The sequence below is a fragment of the Saccostrea echinata genome, unplaced genomic scaffold, assembly GCF_033153115.1.
Source record: "Saccostrea echinata isolate AGI-Se365-2 ecotype Australia unplaced genomic scaffold, CSIRO_AGI_Sech_v1 ptg000012l, whole genome shotgun sequence".
Taxonomy (NCBI): domain Eukaryota; kingdom Metazoa; phylum Mollusca; class Bivalvia; order Ostreida; family Ostreidae; genus Saccostrea; species Saccostrea echinata.
The window spans coordinates 8,247,473-8,262,024 of NW_026889761.1; the positions used below are offsets into that span (position 1 = coordinate 8,247,473).

Below are 14,552 nucleotides of genomic sequence, written 5' to 3' on the forward strand. Positions count from 1 at the left end.
AATATAAAGGGAAAAAAATTCCCCAGAAAAAAACTATAATTCTTAAATTTTTAAATGAATTATGAGAGTGGCAATTGAATACTTACGAGAAAATGAAATCTCAGTTCATTCTGCAAGAACAAAAAACAATTTTATTTGCATATTTCTCTTTAACCTGAAAGAGAATATATCAGGCTTAATTCTCCGTTTTCATTGTAAAGAAAGCTACATGAATAACTTGCATTTAAAATAGAAAAGATATTTATTAATAGGAAACTAATGCATTAAAAACAAATCGTAAAAATTTGAGAAGCTGTATATATCATTTTTTTAAAGGTAAGTGGAGTCTTTTAAGAAATAATAAAATTTAGGATATCATATGGAACACACCGCTGTATCCATGACAATTCCAGTTGACGGAAGTTGCACATTGTGTATGTATGGTTCTGAGACACCAAACGTAGTAAGACCCGCTGCGTTCTCTGCTTTTATCGTGACGTAGTACGTGTGGTTACCATGCAGTCTCCACTCAGTGGCATTTATTGGGATTGCTGTGCATGTTGGTGGTTCCGATACGGTACAGTTGACACCAGCCGATAAACGCGAATACCTCTTTACCTGTGTTCCCTTGATCGTGTGACCTGTGTATACAAAGAGTTTCTCAAATGTGATATTTTTGGGCTTGTTTTTCTTTCATAAACTTTTGTGTAGAAGTTACAAAATAACACATATATGAGTGATGATATATCCTAAATAATTGATTTTAAGTGAAGACATGTTTAAATTTTGATTTGTATGGACGAGGGTTCATCCAACAGTAATGTCATAACAACTGCAATACAAAATCTTTAATAATACATTGTTATTAACAAATTTTATATACTAATCCATAACCAAGATCTACACAAAACAAAATTTTATATACTAATCCATAACCAAGATCTACACAAAACAAAATTTTATATACTAATCCATAACCAAGATCTACACAAAACAAAATTTTATATACTTATCCATAACCAAGATCTACACAAAACAAAATTTTATATACTAATCCATAACCAAGATCTACACAAAACAAAATTTTATATACTAATCCATAACCAAGATCTACACAAAACAAAATTTTATATACTAATCCATAACCAAGATCTACACAAAACAAAATTTTATATACTTATCCATAACCAAGATCTACACAAAACAAAATTTTATATACTAATCAATAACCAAGATCTACACAAAACAAAATTTTATATACTAATCCATAACCAAGATCTACACAAAACAAAATTTTATATACTAATCCATAACCAAGATCTACACAAAACAAAATTTTATATACTAATCCATAACCAAGATCTACACAAAACAAAATTTTATATACTAATCCATAACCAAGATCTACACAAAACAAAATTTTATATACTAATCCATAACCAAGATCTACACAAAACAAAATTTTATATACTAATCCATAACCAAGATCTACACAAAACAAAATTTTATATACTAATCCATAACCAAGATCTACACAAAACAAAATTTTATATACTTATCCATAACCAAGATCTACACAAAACAAAATTTTATATACTAATCCATAACCAAGATCTACACAAAACAAAATTTTATATACTAATCCATAACCAAGATCTACACAAAACAAAATTTTATATACTAATCCATAACCAAGATCTACACAAAACAAAATTTTATATACTAATCCATAACCAAGATCTACGCAAAAAAAGAATAAATTTAGAAACTACATTTTGACATGCGTAAAATAATTTTAATACAACAACTCAAAACTAAACGATTTATAGCAAAATGTCATTAAGATACTGAAAAAGAAATATGTGAGAGGTTTATAAAAATATGCGGATGAGTTTAAATACTTAACGGAAGAAAACGTCGAAAACAACGTCGGTTACATTTTCCCCATGCGATGAAAGACAAATCCTATCTAAATTTATCTTCATGTTTTAAAAATAATTTTTTTTTTATAATTGAATGAAATTTAATGACAAAAATCAAAATAGATAGGGGATTAAGTACGTAAAATTTTGTTGATAAAATTCTATTATTAAAAATTTTTCTAGCAGTTGTGACTTTAATTTTGGATCAAGCCTTGTTTCATTAAGATATTTGTGAGATATATTGACCTCTATAAAAGTATTCTCACCAACAGCATACTGAAGAAAAAGAGGAAATGGATCCTCTGCATCTATAAAACTGTAAGCATTCCAGGAAACGACCAAATGTCCATCTTGGTGACTAACTGTTATTGGTGGGGAGAAAACTGGTGAAGTTGTATCGACGAAACAAGGACCTATAGACTGAGTTTTGAAAGAAAAAAAAAGACAGGTTTAAAGTTATTTATTGGAATTGATGCCGTCCTACTCATGTTCTGTGACTTTAAGAACAAACAGATATAGTTACCATAATTTTCTGATTGTCATGGAGACATGAATATTTCCCCTCAGGGTATAGATTTTGTCAAGTTCCGTTCTTAAAATGTAGGCGAAGCGACATAATAGATATGTTAATTTTTGTTCGCGAAACATTATATATGTGTAATCGTGTAAGACCTATTGCTTCCAAAACTTTCATTCTTAATTATATTCTAGTATATATTACTGAAGATTATATACATATATCTGTACAATAATAACTAAACTTATTTAAAAAACTGTTCTGTTTATATGTACCAAATAATAATACTATGTCAAGAAAGTGTAAACTTTTTTATACATAGTATTACCTGTATGCCTTCAATGTTTGACTTGCTGATGGTTTTAATGATGAAATAGAAAGGTTCTCCCTTTGGTAAATCGGCATGCATCAGGTGAAAATGTCGATGTTGTTTTGAAGATTTAAAGGAAAGTATATCTGGAGCTGAATTTCCTGCCACTGTGGATAAGCCAACCTCATAATCATGGATGTTTGTTTCATTGGCAGACCAGGACAGAATGATCTACAAGGAATTATAACTAGCTAAGAGAAAAGGTTTATAAATAAAGGGAAAAATGATTATATTTTCATTTCATATTCTAGCTTTATCTATAATTAAAAATGATAAATTTAAATACATACGTGTGATGATGTGGACAGGGCAAAGCTCATAATGGCAGATGTCTTTGAAGTATTTGCACAAAAAACTGATCCATTTACTTTAACATATGAACCATTTTTGTATTTTTCGACAGGAAATATGTCGATGTTGGATAAGGGTACAGCTTTCCTCCTGCTCAGTTAAAATATCATAAAGAATTCAAGTCATCATTTTCTTTGAAAATGAAAAACTAAACCCCATGAAATTAAATTACTCACACACAATCATTCGTTGGACTAGCGATTAATCTTCTGTGTCTGTTTCTACTGATCACCCAATAAGTTGTTTTCCTTATGTCAGTTACTAAACTTTCCCTAACGTGAGCATTGGTAATGTCCACCTCTGACACAGCTGGTACTACAGCAGTGATTGTGACACCGTCAGAACAGACCGGTTTAGAAGGCTCTAGAGCTCGATTGAAGGCAACAACACAAACGTAATACTTCCCCTCAGTGGTGACTGCGTGAGTTGCATCCGTTGCATATGTTTCTTTTAACTGCAAATACAAGTGCTAGACTTTTATTAACGAAAGTCAATAAATATCATTTATTTACATGAGGTTTCAGTTGATATAACAAAACTCGATATTAATTACATGTACATTTTTTCTAGGAAACTTACAAGATGATTGTTGTTATCGAGTTGGAAACCATCTGCAAGAATTGGTTCCGTGTTGAAGCCATACATGTAAAACATGACACCGCTCTCTTTATCAAAGAAGCCATCCCAGTGAGCATTTAGTGTCTTGCTTTGTTGGAAGTCCACCTCATTCGTTCCTCTGACTCCGTCTTGTACACTTCCGGTGTGTGGAGGTGAAACATCAATCGTTATCTGACGGGTATTGATCATAAGTAGGATTTTGAAAACATTTTAATATATTTTAAGAACACTCAATAGTGATAAGTTAATAAACGAAGGACAAATATTGTTTATATATATATATATATATATATATATATATATATATATATATATATATATATATATATATATATATATATATATATATATATATATATATATATATATAAAATTCTATGAAGGAAACCTAAAAGAAGATATGCTTATGTTTGTTTATGTGAGTGTGTCTGAGTATGTGTGTGGCGGACGGCGGTTTGTTTGTGTATGTGTTTGTTTGTTCATAATATATACTGAATAAACTATTAATTAAAATAAAGAAGCATACCTTCAAAATGTAAGTCACATTATATTGGTTATTTATTGTATGAATATGATTAAGCTAGAGACATTTTATTGCCATCGTAAACGATTTATACCTTCTTTGTTAGCACAGTAGACAACAAAGCTTTGTTTGTCGCATTAACCTCCAGGAAATAGTCAGAATCATGGGCACCACTGTCTTTGCCATGGAGAAGTCCTCCATCTATCTTAACCTCTGGCTTTACTTGAAAATGCCGATGATAAGCTCCCCAGTGATTTGTTTGGTAGCAGTTTGGTCCTCTGCTATAGTTTCCATAATTCTGAATGCATTCAGTGATATTCTGTCGAAATGTAAATAATCATATTGCAAAAAGGTATAAAAACCATAATGCAGATGAAAAAGTACTGTCATGCAACTTTGTATATTTTTTTTTAATTTGCGTAGCATATATTTATATATTTACATTTGCAAATGCTTTCCTTTATATAACACTATTGAAAGCAATGTGTATCTATATCCTTATAAACACGGATTCCTCACGTCATAAACACTCGACGTAATTTCTCAGTGACGTCATAAAGTGTCGACGTGCAATCAATGGATTAAACACGTGCCGTTGAGTTTAAAAAATAAAACATTTCACACTTAAAGATTATAATCAGGCAAATATAAAATATAAATAAGTCACAAATGTAAATATAAGTAATAAGGTATTATTCTTAAACATCTATCGGGATATAAATACGGGTTGGTACGAGATCAAATTTACCATAAAGCCCTTCGAGCTTTATGGAATTTGATCTCATGACCATCCCGTATTTATATCCCGATAGATGTTTAAAAATGATACCTTATTTCTTAATAGTAGCAAAAAAAAGTGATAATCCTAGTAATTTACAGGAATAAAAATCCTGATGTTATGATAACTGCATTAATATCCTTTGCAAACAAAAGTTTTTCTGATTGGCAATTATATAAATCTATTATTTTTTCGGTCTGAGAGATTATGTTTTCGTTTGTTTAAGTATTTTTTTACACCAAGTATTTACTTTAAATAGCTTTGAATTTCACTTTAATTTCTATATTTGGTAAAGTTCCTGCTAGTTTCCCATATTTAACATTGCACATAAAATATATTCCGCAGGTAGGTTAAGGCTTCCCGTAGAATATGACAGTGCACTCTGTACCTTCACATCTCTGAACTACCAAAATATGACGTCATAATGGAAAATGACATCAGGTCACTGCAAATTTGAGGTGTTATGACGGGGAGAATGTCATGAACTTCACACTTTATTTCAAACTGCATGTAAAATGCTAGATAGCTATTGCAAAATTCACGCATCGTTAAAGGTTTTTTAAGTCTTATATGTCCGAATATTTTAAAAATACACCGCTTACCTACCCTTGATTGAAATTCATCATGTTCAAAATGCTTATGAAAAATATACTTTTGAAATGTACTCTATTTTATACCCGTGGTTGGAGGTAGAATTTATTTTGTGTGTATAAAAGAGTCTGGCGCAGGTGACTAATGAGGATTAATCTGAGAATATTTGTGGAAATCTGTAAGAAGAGGTTGTTCTCTAACTTAATCTTGCTTGGGAAAAATGTGTGTTGGCTTTGTTTTAATACAGATTACGATATTGTGTGGAAAATACCCTCAAATTTGTAGGTAAGTTGAATTTCTCAGGAAATATTTTGTACCCAAGTAATACTATGACTTTTCCCAAGCACATTTCGGATACACAAGGATACGATGAGTTTATTTATATAACAAAATGTTAATAATTATTGTGTTAATCAGCTGCGCCGAAGCGATTTATATGACACACTTCCAAAAATTATAAATGACCGTCACGTGATCAACAAAGTCATGTGATATCATAACAAATATGCTAATAAATATAATAATAAATATAAATTGGAAGTACTAAAGTTCAATACTTACAAATTAAAACCAAAACCGACCTCGCAATGACATATTATGTTTTGAGCGCATTTTAAAGCTTCGGGAAGCCTTAACATAGCTGCGTCATTGGTAAAATATCAAATGTTGAAAAAAATACAGATAAAGTTTAATTTGTCTATTGAAATAATAAACCTTTAGTTTATTCATAAACGCTTTTAAGATCCACATTTCAATATATATTTAAAGGGACCTGGACACAATTCAATATTTTCAATTTAATTTTATTCTTTTCTTTAAAAATAGCTTAATTTTAATGATTCGATCTCATATGAATATTCTAAGAATTAAATGACAACAACATTTTTCATAACATCATGTCAAACATCTGTGTTTGTAAACAGGACACGGGCTCTGTTATTGTTATTGTTTACATCGAACTGGGTGTGTTTGTTTTGTCTGCACACATCACAGATCACCGACGGGCAATATTAGTGAATTGGTTATACTTTTCCCAATTTCTACCCTGGATTTTTTAGATCATAGTTTTAATATTTTGTCACATTAAAATCATCCTATCATACTTTTTGGTAATGTATTTTATATTTCATCTAAATATCCCGTGGGGAACTCCTTCGTTTTAAATGTGCTATTACTGTACATATCCTTCACTGAACCTCAATTCACTGGACCTTAAAACCCGCCAGTCAGTGCGAGTTAGTTGGGACACGGCAGTCCAGAGAGGGGGACGCTTTTACCCCCTTTCAGGTATGTTTTGTAACCAGCATTAATAGTTACACCGAGTACCAGTATTACTTGCAGGGCTTACGTTGTAATTCTTGTGTATAATGGTCCAGCTTTTCTGAGGTAAGGTTTATGTTTATAATTTTATCTTAGTTATTTTCTTGTATCATTGATTTGTTCTTAAACACCCAGTCGCCGCATTTCTCATCAGTTTTAGCATGTATATTTTGTTTAATGTGATTACTATATATAGCAACACGTAGTTGAATATTTATAAGTATGGTGTACAATTTCCGTCATAATAATTTGTCCGTAAATTAACAATTCGTAATATTGCATTTGTGTATGGGTTGTATGTATAGTTTAAGCATATCATGTGTGTTTGAATCTTATCTAAGACGTGTACATTATCTGTAAATCTGATAATGAGTAAAGTATGTCAAGCCACAAGAGCTTATTAGTAAAACTTTTGTACGTGTATATGTTGGAGCAGGTTCCATCCATCCATAGTTTGAAGTCTATGTTGAGACTGTGTCGAGAGGCCACCTGTGCCTTCAGTGAGTCCGCCCTTCCATTGTGATGAGTAGTAGAGAGGCCACCCTTGGGCCCTTGAGATCTTCCTCTAGGATGTGGAATGGAAGGCCGCAGGACAAAAACCCATTATAGGTCAAACAACGGATTTTGTATATTTGTACATTTATTGTAATTAAATTTGTAAATTATCTGGACAAATATTTTGGGTTATATTTAAACTTAGTAAAGTAAAAGAAATAGTAAATTCGCTCGACTATCTGTGACATATTTTTCACTCAAAATTTTTACTTGTATTAAGTATAATGGATAAAGTTTACTTTCAACGTAAAAAGTGTAAGGATATGTGTCAATCAAACGCGTCCCAAAATTCCTAGTTTTATTTATTTCTAGAGAAGAGAATTTTGTAAACTAGTTTTTATTATATTTCCGTGTGAAGGGATGTAGCAATATGTCAGTTATGATATTATATTTAAAATAAAAAGAGTTTTAAATCTGTGTCCAAGTTCCTTTAATGTACAAAGAATTCTTTAGACAATGTAATCAGTTACTTGAGATGATCCTTGGGCAAACAAATCTTCGTGGCCATGAAGAATAATTTCTCCTGTAAAATTATCATACAATCTCCAGTAGATGGAATCTAGGCCACTGTGGTAGTCATAGGCCAACCATTCAATTCTAAATTGGATGAAAATGTAAATCATGAATAGCGAAAAATATTTACTACTTACGGAAATTTTGCTCGTGCAAAAAATAAAATAACCAGAAAATCTCTCTCTCTCTCTCTCTCTCTCTCTCTCTCTCTCTCTCTCTCTCTCTTGACATCATCTTTAAAATAGAGTTAAATTGGTTACGTCATTTCCGTAAAGTCTTCCAGCCTGTGGACGCTGACATTAAGTCTATCTCCTCGTGTCAACCATACATTCTCTATTATAGGAGGAGTGGAATCTCTGTAAATTGTGAGAGTGTCGCTCAAAGTTTTATTTAAAATGTCCACAGCAACAACTGTGATGACTGCCTTGTCACCATCAGACCAGTCCATTTTTACTGTCTCTGACTCCGTGGAGATGTCGCTAACTGAAGATAACGGTCTAGAATCTTTTAAGCCTGATTCGTTATAGACGTTGAACTGGACTTTAAAATCAACACATCCTGTGAAAGGCATTAAACGGATTTTTTCAAATCATCATGAGCTGAATTCTGTTAACATAAGAAAATTATGAGACATTCTACAATACATACATGTACCTTCCATGTTTTTCACTTTATCCACGGATCGCTGTCCAGAGTAATCATCGTAATTCTCCGTAATTCCATAACTCGGTGAAATTTCATTGAGCCATTTGTTATGATCATGCACAGCGTTTCGAAATCTCTTTTTCCATTGCACTTTAACAATCTTTGTATCATCAACCACCCACGTGTACTTTGTTTTCTCAGATGCAGTTTGGACACGTGTTAACCGGAATGGGTTGTGTGAGACATGTGAATTGCTGTCATACAGAACGAAACGCCTGGTCGTTTTATAATTTCCAGCTTTGTCATAAGCTGCCAGATGGATGGAAAAGAGTCCTTTATCTCCCGGGAGTTTCAGTGTTTTCTGAAAACAGAAAGAGAAAAAGTTTTCCATCAAAGTACTAGACTTAGTATTGGAAATAGAAGCGAAAATTAGTGAGAAGTATTTCCCAAATTTTCAAAACTAAAAATAAATACAAATGTTTCATTCAAAGAAATGATTCCGCTGTCTTCCTGTTGTCCGTCTTCTTGCAATGAGTTATTTCTGCTGGAGACTTTGTGTATTGCATAATGGTATTCCTTTATTCCTGCCATGTCATCATACCAATCATTCCATGTAATTGTAATCGTGGACTGAAATTTGCAAGTTTTAGCCTATAACTCCTCAAGTTTAAAATATAAAATAATTCTCTTAGAGATGCAGGAAATATTTCTCGTAACAATATGAAAAGTATTAATCTTATATGTAATAGATAATAACTCATATACAGACGTTTGACAAACATCAAATACAAGCAGGTCTTACATTTTCTGTTAGGTCTGGCACAACAAGTGGGTCTTTGCAGTCATCATTTATGGCTATATTTTCCAAACAATGGTAAGGGGGGACAAAGTCCCAACGAAAAACGTACTGTAATGATTTAGTTGTTCCCACCAAATAATGGGTTTCATTGACATTTCGTTCTCGATTTTCCATGATAAGATGTCCTCCTATTTTTGCCTGTATGGTGAATGTCATTCTAGAAATGGTATACACTTGGTAATTGTATGAATTGGATACAGTTGTATAAATTGGTAAAAATTTTTAGGGTCTTCCGTCTTCAGCGGAAGACCCTTCTATTATTCTTCGGTTTCTTTTTTACCTTTATTATTAGGGTCTTCCGTCTTCTGCGGAAGACCCTTCTATTATTCTATTGTTGATTTTTCACTTTTCTTATTATTATTATTATTCTTTTTTTTTTCCTTACCGATTTTGTGCAGAAGATTTCTCGGAGATCGCTCGATCGATTTGCTTCAAATTTTCAGGATTAATGCGTTGCTATCTGAAGTTTATAACGCCGCTTCAGTTTTTGAGAAATCACTTCCGGTCGGAAGTTATCGCCCTTTGATCGATTTTTTGATAGACTTCGTGTCTGCACAAAAACTCAAGAACGACAAAAGCTAGAGTGCTGAAACTTTCAGTGGTGATAGAGGACATGTTCTAGTTGTGCACCTTGGTTTTCAAATTTTCCGGAAGTGCGAAGTATGGAAGCTCGGTAGGGGTCAAAATTTAGGACGTGATTTATGAGTGAATTTTAGAGACATTTCTTATAATAACATTTTAAATAAAAGTATTTTGTTAAAACATATTGAACAAAAAGTCTTTAAAATCACAAGACCTTTTATTTGATATCAAGAAAAAGGGGCCGACTCCTCAAATTAGGGGCTCAGAAGGGCCAAAAGTCTTTCATCTATAACTCTTTAATGATCAATATTTTGTTATAAATTACTGAAGCAAAAATGTTTATCTTAACACTCTGCAACTATATATTATAAAATTTTGATCATATGTTACGTAATAAGGGCCATAAGGGGCCAGAATGCTAAATCATTGACACATTATATCTCGAAAAGGAGAAATATTTTGATAAGCAATATTGAACAAAAGATGTTCAGAATAATGTTCTAAACAATATACACCCTTTTATTTTTTGCAAGACATCCCCATTAAGGACTTGGAGGGCTGGCCCCTAAATATTGTTATTCTATATATCTCTTAAACTAAAGGAAATTTCTGAATAGTTGTTGAACAAAAAGTCTTCAAAATTACAAGACCTTTCATTTGATATCATGAAAAAGGGGCTAACCCCTCAAATTAGGGGCTCAGAAGGGCCAAAAGTCTTTCATCTATAACTCTTTAATGATCAATATTTTGTTATAAATTACTGAAGCAAAAATGTTCATCTTAACATTCTGCAATTATATATTATAAAATTTCGATCATTTGTTACGTAATAAGGGGCCATAAGGGGCCAGAATGCTAAATCTTTGACACATTATATCTCGAAAAGGGGAAATATTTTGATAAGCAATATTGAACAAAAGATGTTCAGAATAATGTTCTAAACAATATACACCCTTTTTATTTTTGCAAGACATCCCCATTAAGGACTTGGAGGGCTGGCCCCTAAATATTGTTATTCTATATAACTCTTAAACGAAAGGAAATTTCTGAATAGTTGTTGAACAAAAAGTCTTCAGAATTACAAGACCTTTCAAGTGATATCAAGAAAAAGGGGCTGACCCCTCAAATTAGGGGCTCAGAGGGGCCAAAAGTCTTTCATCTATAACTCCTTAACGTTAAATATTTTTGATATTAATTATTGAAGCAAAAATGTTCATCTTCCCAATCTGCATCTATATATCTTAAAATTTTATAAAAAATTTCGTAATTAGGAGCCATAAGGGGCCAGAATGCTAAATCTTTGACGCAAGCTCGTCTAGTAATTATTAATTTCTTTAATCTTTCTGAGCAGAAATCTCTTGAAATGCCTCTGTTTATTGGATCTTTCCACCTATCTGTATGACCTTGACCTTTGACCTTGATATATGACCTTGACATTAAGGTCAGAATGTTTACTGAGGAAGTGGAGAGTTGATTACAACTCCCAGTGTGTAACAGGCTAAGGATTATTATATAACCCCCCCTTTTTTTTTCGTGGAAAAAAAATGACAGCAGTTGCAACATGCAATATCTCTCTAGAATTGAATTCACACATCGGATCGACACGAAACTTTAGAGAACTGTAGCTGAGACTCCAAAGTAACTGCCTGTAGAATTTTATGGTCTTTCTTTGAAAAATGTAGAAATTACATTTTTTTTCGGAAAAACTTCAAAGAAAAAAATCATCCCGAGAGCAATGTGAAATCTTTCTCTTAGTTTCAAATCACACTTCAGATAGATATAAGATTTCAGGGAGTTGTAGCTAAGAACCTACTGGAACTTTCTTAAGTTTTATTGTCCTTCTCTCCCTCTCTCCAAAAAAAAAAAAAAAAAGAATAATGAAAATTATCGGCAAACATGACTTTGGGTTAATTTTGAAACTAAGGACATGCATCCAGCTACAGTAGCAGGTTAAAACATAGAACGTAAAGAATTTTTTTTTTTAAATGACCTTGACCTTTGACCTTGACCCAAAGGTCACAATCAAGCTTAAGGATGTGGAAGTAGTTACAATTGTTAGTTAAAAAGAAACAAAAAATAAATAATTCCCCCCCCCCTTTCTTAAAAAAAAAAAATCACATCAACAACAACGTAGAATATTTCTGTAAAATTCAAACCAGACCTCGGATCGACACCAAATTTGGTACAAATGTAGTATGGACCTCAGAGAAACTTTCTGGAAAGTTTTACGGTGAGTCTTATAAGTATATAGAAGTCATGAAGTTTCACGGCAAAAACTACAAGTTCTGTTGTGTTTGAAATTAAAGTGCAGGTGAACGAAGAAATGATCTTAACCTTTTATTGGCTATTTCTTCAGATGTCGTTAATAGCATTCGATTCTCCTGATATGATATGACATTTTAATAACGAGCATTCTCTCTTTCTTTTACATGTGGAATTTATTGGATTTTTATTTGGAATTAATCAGTTTCCAGAAATAGCGATTTTCGATATATTAAAAACAATTCTCGCTTTCATTGTCGTGTTTCCCTTCTAAAAATGCATGTTGGGAGTTTAATTTGTGCTACATATATTTAATATAACCCAAAGAAATGCTTATTTAGTTGTTTCATATTTATTTCAGGATATTCAGTCAGAAATGCTAAAATCCGAACCCGATCTTTAAAGCTTTCAACAAAGCTACATGTATTTACAAAAAAATCAGCATGCTCACAATATCGATGAATCGGGCCACAGTCCACTAATACATTTTCATTAGGGAACAGTGTTAACGTTTTCTCACGCAGCCCGTCCCTTCTTATTTTATATACTGCTTGCAAGTTCAGGAACTATTTCCTTTTACGGAACTTCTTTCTTCCCCTACCGATTCTAAAAATACGCTTGCATCTATTCTATAGTCCTAAACATTTTAACTTACTACTGTTGTGGGAATGCGTGGCCTAATGGTTAGCGCACCTGCCTTTCAACCCAAGGGTTTTGAGTTCGATCCCTGCTTGAGGAGCAATTGTTTTTTTTTAAATAGACTTTTACGGAAACATCCAAAAATGTTAAACGACCAGTAATTTGTCTAGGAGCAATGATTTCTCTTTGTTCTTGTTATTCTTAGGTTTCTTTTCCACTATTTTTATTATTAGGGTCTTGCGTCTTCAGCGGAAGACCCTTCTATTATTCTTAGGTTTCTTTTTTACCTTTATTATTAGGGTCTTCCGTCTTCAGCGGAAGACCCTTCTATTATTCTTATGTTTCTTTTTCAAGCTTCTTATTAGGGTCTTCCGTCTTGAGCGGAAGACCCTTCTATTATTCTTAGGTTTCTTTTTTACCTTTATTATTAGGGTCTTCCGTCTTCTGCGGAAGACCCTTCTATTATTCTATTGTTGATTTTTCACTTTTCTTATTATTATTAGGGTCTTCCGTCTTCTGCGGAAGACCCTTCTATTATTCTATTGTTGATTTTTCACTTTTCTTATTATTATTATTATTATTATTCTTTTTTTTTTTCCTTACCGATTTTGTGCAGAAGATTTCTCGGAGATCGCTCGATCGATTTGCTTCAAATTTTCAGGGTTAATGCGTTGCTATCTGAAGTTTATAACGCCCTGTCAGTTTTTGAAAAATCACTTCCGGTCAGAAGTTATCGCCCTTTGATCGATTTTTACATAGACCTTGTGTCTGCACAAAAACTCAGGAACGACAAATGCTAGAGTGTTGAAACTTTCAGTGGTGATAGAGGACATGTTCTAGATGTGCACCTTGGTTTTCATATTTTCCGGAAGTGCAAAGTATGGAAGCTCGGTGGGGGTCAAAATTTAGGACGTGATTTATGAGTGAATTTTAGAGACATTTCTGATAATAACATTTTAAATAGAAGTATTTTGTTAAAACATATTGAACAAAAAGTTTTCAAAATCACAAGACCTTTCATTTGATATCAAGAAAAAGGGGCTGGCCCCTCAAATTAGGGGCTCAGAAGGGCCAAAAGTCTTTCATCTATAACTTTTTAATGATCAATATTTTGTTATAAATTACTGAAGCAAAAATGTTTATCTTAACATTCTGTAGCTATATATTATAAAATTTTGATCATATGTTGCGTAATAAGGGGCCATAAGGGGCCAGAATGCTAAATCTTTGACACTTTGTATCTCGAAAAGGAGAAATATTTTGATAAGCAATATTGAACAAAAGATGTTCAGAATAATGTTCTAAACAATATGCACCCTTTTAATTTTTTGCAAGACATCCCCATTAAGGACTTGGAGGGCTGGCCCCTAAATATTGCTATTCTAGATATCTTTTAAACGAAAGGAAATTTCTGAATAGTTGTTGAACAAAAAGTCTTCAAAATCACAAGACCTTTTATTTGATATCAAGAAAAAGGGGCTGACCCCTCAAAGTAGGGGCTCAGAAGGGCCAAAAGTCTTTTATCTAT

At 32.5% G+C, this 14,552-nt stretch overlaps 1 protein-coding gene across 1 annotated transcript in view; it reads right to left on the reverse strand.

Moving 5' to 3' along the window:
- Positions 1-14,552, reverse strand: part of LOC133184958 (uncharacterized) — a 40,996-nt gene that overhangs the window by 20,219 nt on the left and 6,225 nt on the right. The window contains exons 6-18 of the mRNA XM_061320023.1: positions 9,485-9,698; positions 9,157-9,312; positions 8,692-9,043; positions 8,298-8,595; positions 7,995-8,121; positions 4,375-4,599; positions 3,719-3,928; positions 3,316-3,593; positions 3,079-3,229; positions 2,747-2,959; positions 2,168-2,321; positions 370-620; positions 87-110 (exon numbers count right to left, since the gene is read on the reverse strand). Of these exons, the coding sequence (XP_061176007.1) occupies positions 87-110; positions 370-620; positions 2,168-2,321; positions 2,747-2,959; positions 3,079-3,229; positions 3,316-3,593; positions 3,719-3,928; positions 4,375-4,599; positions 7,995-8,121; positions 8,298-8,595; positions 8,692-9,043; positions 9,157-9,312; positions 9,485-9,698 (2,653 nt within the window). The remainder of the gene's footprint in view (positions 1-86; positions 111-369; positions 621-2,167; positions 2,322-2,746; positions 2,960-3,078; positions 3,230-3,315; positions 3,594-3,718; positions 3,929-4,374; positions 4,600-7,994; positions 8,122-8,297; positions 8,596-8,691; positions 9,044-9,156; positions 9,313-9,484; positions 9,699-14,552) is intronic.